This window comes from Medicago truncatula, chromosome 1, assembly GCF_003473485.1.
Source record: "Medicago truncatula cultivar Jemalong A17 chromosome 1, MtrunA17r5.0-ANR, whole genome shotgun sequence".
Lineage (NCBI taxonomy): Eukaryota > Viridiplantae > Streptophyta > Magnoliopsida > Fabales > Fabaceae > Medicago > Medicago truncatula.
The window spans coordinates 44,633,872-44,640,297 of NC_053042.1; the positions used below are offsets into that span (position 1 = coordinate 44,633,872).

At 29.9% G+C, this 6,426-nt stretch overlaps 1 protein-coding gene across 1 annotated transcript; it reads left to right on the top strand.

Moving 5' to 3' along the window:
- The first annotated feature begins 5,504 nt into the window (after window positions 1-5,504).
- Window positions 5,505-5,975, top strand: LOC25484840 (MADS-box transcription factor PHERES 2). The gene has a single exon (XM_013613845.1). It carries the CDS (start codon window positions 5,505-5,507, stop codon window positions 5,973-5,975), a length of 471 nt encoding a protein of 156 aa, XP_013469299.1.
- The last annotated feature ends 451 nt before the right edge of the window (window positions 5,976-6,426 follow it).

Sequence of the window (6,426 nt, forward strand, 5' to 3'; positions counted from 1 at the left end):
CATAGCACATGCTACACAGTTTGATGTATCCATGAATTCTACATTTGAGTTCATTGTTCAATATCAGGGCTAACAGGATGATGGACTTGGTTGCACAGCGTGTGTTGAAATCTTAAGTTTGTCTGGCTTGGCATTCCTGTCACTATTATTTCTAATTCAGACTAAATTGTTATGATTTTGTTCAATGATATATATTGGCTTCATGGCTTGGCATTCCTGTCGCTATTATTTCTTATATTTCATTCCATTGTCGTTTGAGCAGTTGACTGGGACCTGTTTCATAACTTTGGTTGATGTGTTATCAATTGGCACTTGGTTGAAACTTTTTTAAGGTTTACTATTTTACTTCTCAGTTTTAATTACAAATAAAATGAAATGGAACTTGTGAGACAGTATTTGAAACTGTTGTAATTAAGAGGTCAATGATTTGGGCCAAGGGATCGGCTGCAAATGAATGTAAAACTATGAAATCTATAATACATTTGTCTATTTTTTGGACCTTGCCATGACTTTATGCCACCAGGTACTGTCTGTTCATTGCTTGAGCTTGAACTCTCACATGTGGAAGCTTTAGAACACTAGGTAGTCCATTTAGAAGAAGTCCCAACGTAATCCGTAGAGTTGTAAATATTTGATCAGAAGGCAGGACTGTTTACAATAATTCCGCAGACATTGAACCTTTTTTGGACCTTGTCATTGTCATAGTGGAAGTTAACCGTAGTGAACTACTTTTTTAACTTGTGTTCTCAATTTTTGTTTTTTCCTAATCAACAGTAAGATCAATTGAGAATGCAGTACCGAGAAAGTTGCACGGAACTTCTTAGGGAAAGTTGGTTGAATTTAGCTTAATATAGTTTGGACATTTGGAAAGACTAACAATAGTACTGAGATTTAATTCTATATGGCCTTTCTAAGTATTTGATTTTTGTCAAAAAACAATATTTGCCTTTAAACTAAATTGTCAATCTTTATTTAGTGAGAAAATGCTTTTGTTACAGTGGTTTTCCCTATCTTTTGGTTCTTTGTAATCACAGCTATGATTGGTTTGTTGGATTGATTGTGGTTTACGCTTTATGGTTCAACAATTGAACTGTTTGCTGTACATAATTTGTTCTAATTTAGATAATGATTCTACAGCTTTGTTTCTAGGTTTATGCTACATTTTGACATAGAGGGGTCTTTCTATAGTATTCAGTATTAGTTATGTGGTCTTCTATTCAGTTTGGTGCTTGTTTTTAGCCTTTCCTGTTTTATGCCTTGTCCTACTTTGCGACTCTTGTATTTTTTTTTCCCTCCTGTTTCAGGCGTGTGTTATTTTATTTCTTCTCATTGTTCTGAACTGTGTTATAGAGGTTCACTCCTTGTGTGATGATGTGTCCCTGCTAGTTTTTATTTGTTGATCAATAAAATTTAGCTTATAAAAAAGTAAAATAGATAATGATTGATTTTTCGAAAATTTGATTTGTTTGCATAAAACATCAATTTTTTATGTAAGACGATGAAGAAGGATAATTGTTACAAAACATCATTCATAGCTAATAAAATAGTTATTAGCTCTCTTGTCTTTTTGACAACCAAGAGAGAGACAAGGTTACTAGGACTTTTGGATCTTTTTAAATGAAAGAAATATAAGATGTAAAAAATAAGAAGATCTTGACTCCTTTAACATGGTCGCGTGTAAATTACAAACAATATTTTTATAATTTTTCTATTAAAATTATAGATATAAATAATATATATTTTGCACTTCCATATTGTAACATACTATAATTATCCTTTTCAATGATACAACAATATAACAAATATAAAATCTTTCAAAAAAAAATATAACAATTCTTTTTTTAATGATATCAACAAAATAACATTCTTACAGTTAAATTTGTTTAAAGTATAATTAAAATGAGAAAAAGTCAGCCCAAAACAACATATTTCTTTACATATAGTATAGATTATATGAATTTTTAATAAATAATTTTTATTTTTCAATAAAAAGTTCATACTTTTAGTTGCTCTAACATGTGCAATATTGCACATATTATTTTTCATGTGTGTCCCGCGGTCTTTCCGGTTTGGTATCAGATCTCTAGGTGGTTGGGTTGAGAGTTTGTGTGCCTCCTAAGTCTTGCGCAACATTTCCTTGCTTTCACGGGCCTAGGGGGTAAGATAGTTAGATTAGGTCTTCTTTTAGTTTGGCATGATGTTATTTAGACGTCTCAGAACGACCTTATTTTCCCTGGTGACGCTCTCCGTGAGGAGCCTGTGGTGGATAGAGTGAAACTCTTGGCTTGAAAGTTGTTCCTAGCTAAGTGCATTGCTAGTTCTTGCTCTTTTCATGAGTGGGAGGTGCAGCTCGTCCTTTGCTGGCATCGGTAGGGTTTTGGTGGTGGTTTTCCTCGGTTCTCAGGGAGGTTGGGTGGGGGTTTTTGCCTCCTCCCTTATGGCCGGCTTATGGGATTGTTTCTTTGCTTTTATTTTTCTGTTCAGGCAAGTGTTTTGTCCGGTGGTGGCTGCTGTAGTTTTGTTTTCTTTCTTTGTTGTATTTTCTCCTTTTGATGTTGGGGTTGCCTTTGGGGGTTTGATCCTTTGGTGGTTCTCAGGGTGTCTTTTAACGGCCCTTTTGATGTATTTGTACAGTTTATATATATATATATATATATATATATATATATATATATATATATTTGCCATTAAAAAAAAGACAAATCCGTTAGATATTTACGATGATATTATATAAAATAATGCCATGGTGTACATAGATATTTACATTTATAACTTTTTATTTTGGTCTATGTCCCCAAGTTCTTTGTACTTTTTTTGTCAAATAATCTAGTGGCTAAAAACTCTCTTTTGTTATTATGGTGAATACATGAAGTTTTCAGGATTTGAATCAAGACCCCTACATATATAATGCAATGTCTCTATCAACTGAACTAAGCTCACGAAAACATATGTTTCTCTTTTTATTTTAACTACTATTTAATTTATAAGAAAGAAGATATGATTGAGCCTTCTTATAAACATGTCGCAGTCAATCGCTACACACATGTCAATACACAACTTTAATCAATAATATCATTAATTTTAAATAATAAAAAATTATAAAAATTTGATATTTTAAAAATATTCATCGAGACAAATCAAACAACATCTTACATGCTAACATTTGTATTATATATTAGTTAAAAAAATATGGTCAAAGTAAGTTATGTGATTAATGCACATTGTAAAATTACGACATATATTTTGAAATGGAGAGAGTACATGTTTGTATGTATGTATCTAGATATATATATATATATGCGTGTCAATAATTTAAAAATATAATACAACAAATTGAATTGTGACTCAAAAGCAAACAAAAATATAATTAACTAAATAAAGAAACAATACTTTTTTGACAGAATAATACTTTTGATTTAAGTAATAATAGAAAATAATAAATATATTAAAAGAAACATAGTAAAATAAACCAAAATTTTTAATCACATAAATGCAAATTTAAAATGAACAACTGTGATGAAATGGAAATTTAGAAGCAAAAAAATTGTAATATGTAACAAAGAAACAAAATTCTTCTTAAAAAAAAAAAAATTCTAATAATAAACGAGTTAAGATCTTTTCTATTTGCTAAAAGAAACATTGTCGAGTCACCCTTTCAAAAAAAAAAATCGTCTAGTTATGCCGATCCATCTTGTACTTAGCACATGTCAATACACTAGTTCTAATTTAATTAGTTTATAAACAAACAAAATTAAAATTAAAAATTTTACAATCGAAAATGAGATGTTATAGACTTAAAACATATAATTATTTTAAAGATACAAATAAAATATATCTACAAAATAAAGCATACATTTAAAGGAAATATTCTTTTAAAAAGATTTATCTTTTTGTTTTTAGAAAATTAAAATTAAATAGAAAATTATATCTAGCATATGAAAAATAAGATAAAAACTAACAATTGTTATTATGACCATAGCAAATTAAAATTTCCTAAATATTAAAGAGAATATTTTGTTGACTAATTTATAGTTAGAATATGAAAAATAAGATTATAACTAACAATTGTAATTATGATCATAGAAAATGATTTTTTTAAATATTAAAGAGATTATTATGTTGACTAATTTATAGTTAGCATATGAAAAATAAGATAAAAACCAACAATTGTAATTATGACCATAGCAAATGAAAATTTCCTAAATATTAAACAGGATATTATGTTGACTATTGACTAATGAAAAAGTATTTGATAAATAGTATCAAATAAATATTAGAAAAGGTAGAGCATAAATATGATCATAATATTAAATAAGGAAAGGTAGAAATAAAGGATCGTAGTCAAGGTTTGATCATTGACTGGTGGTGCATAAGGAAATACACGGGTTGTCATATATCACCTATTAAGTACTAAATCTTAGCCAATACTTCCAAAAAAAAAAACAGTAAATCTTAGCCATCTTAAGAGATTAATCTTTGGGGCTGCCTGTATATCTTAGTTTACCAAAAAAAATAAATTATAGTCATAATAAATGAAAGTTTGACCGTAAAAAAAACATAATTATTATTATCTAATATTGAAGATTTTTTTTTTTAATTTTTAAAAGTTTTTTGTTAAATCAGTTTCGACTCAAATGTAGTTTTCACGGTTATAAATTAAGTAGTATTTTTTTTTTTTAAAAACTCGGTATTCGATTCAAGAATCGACTAATTCTAGAGGACCAATCTCACCACCCACTTGCGGGGACCCGTTTAAAGTCAGAGCAAGCTCTGTATGGACTTGCTCATCAAAATTGGCACCATGGAGAATCAAACATGAGACCTTGAGATGAGCAAACTCCAATATCTCAAGCCAACCACAAAGCCAACCCCAAATGGGTTAAATCAAATAGTATGTTGACTCATACAAAATCAGAATACTACCGATGTAGAAGTTACATATTTCACTTATTGTACTACTCCATCCGTCCTAAAAGTATAAGTAAAAATGGGTCAAACGAAGTTACTGTATTTGATTTAATTTTGGAATCTAATAGACTTTTATAGTATAATATTACACTATTAGTAAATCACAACTAATCGTGTGTGTGTGTTTTTAGAGGTACTCTAGCCTCGATTATAAGGAAACTTGTATTTTTTAGATTTCTTGCATAACTAATGTATCTGGTCCATAATATAGACCAGACCAAATACATCAATTATTCATTGAATATAAAAAGTGAAACGATGTTTATAATTGAGACCGAATGGAGTATTTCTTATTAAAGTTGAACATTTTTAATAATCAGACGATTATGATTAATTGACGGTGTACTATTTTTTACAATAACAATGATTATAAATTAACTAATTTTTAATATAATATAGAATTTTATACATTGTAAAAATAAGGAAATAATATATTCCAGGATATGCTTCAATTTTGAGCCCAAAGTAATTTATAAAAGCGAGACAACACAAGCACATTTTATTTCTCGTATTTTTCTTCACAATTCGCCGTAGCCATGAGACAAAAGGTGAAACTTGCATTTATCTCCAATGGTGCGGCAAGGAAGGCAACCTACAACAAACGAAAGAAGGGTATCATAAAGAAGGTGAGTGAACTCTCAACTCTCTGTGGAGTTTCTGCTTGTGCTATTATTTCAAATCCTTTTAATTCTCAAATAGAGGTCTGGCCAGATCGAGAGGGAGCAAAAAAGGTGATTGAGAGGTATCATAATTCATCTGCTAAAGATGAAACCAAGAATTTGAACCAAGAGGGTTTAATCATGCAAAATATTGCTAAAGCTAGAGACCGGCTAAGAAAGTTGGAAAACAAGAAACCTGAGAAAAAGATAGATCTGCTTATGCATGAGTGCATGCAAAACAAAAATTTGGTGGACAACCTCACTGCTGAAGAATTGAAAGATTTGGATGAGTTTATTGAGAAGAAGCTGAAAGAGGAAGATGATAAGATTAATGCAATTGAAACATGAAATCTTTGTTGTGATTTTGATGTTATTTTAATCGTAATTTTTATTGTCGCTCTGGGAGCATTGTGATGCCTTTATCATCTGGTCACCTAAATAAATTTCAAGGATTCAAATAAAATTTGCTAAATATCTTGTCTTCATAACTCTTCTATCAAGATATCCTCCTTGAATTTGATACTTTAATGTGACAAAAATAAGAATTTATCGCAATATTTGTATATGATTTAAAAGATAAAAACAACTTTATTCTAGTTTCAATTTTGTTTTTTCAATTCAGAGGCGTGTAACTTTAAGAATCATGAGATGTTTTGGTCCCTCATGTTAAATTAAATAAAAAACGTTAAGTGTGGTACACATATCGTTTTAGTATTCGAGAGCTCTTTCACTTTCTCTCTTTACCATCCCAACAACCACCACCGCACCACCGTAACAAACCCACATGCTATCGCCACCA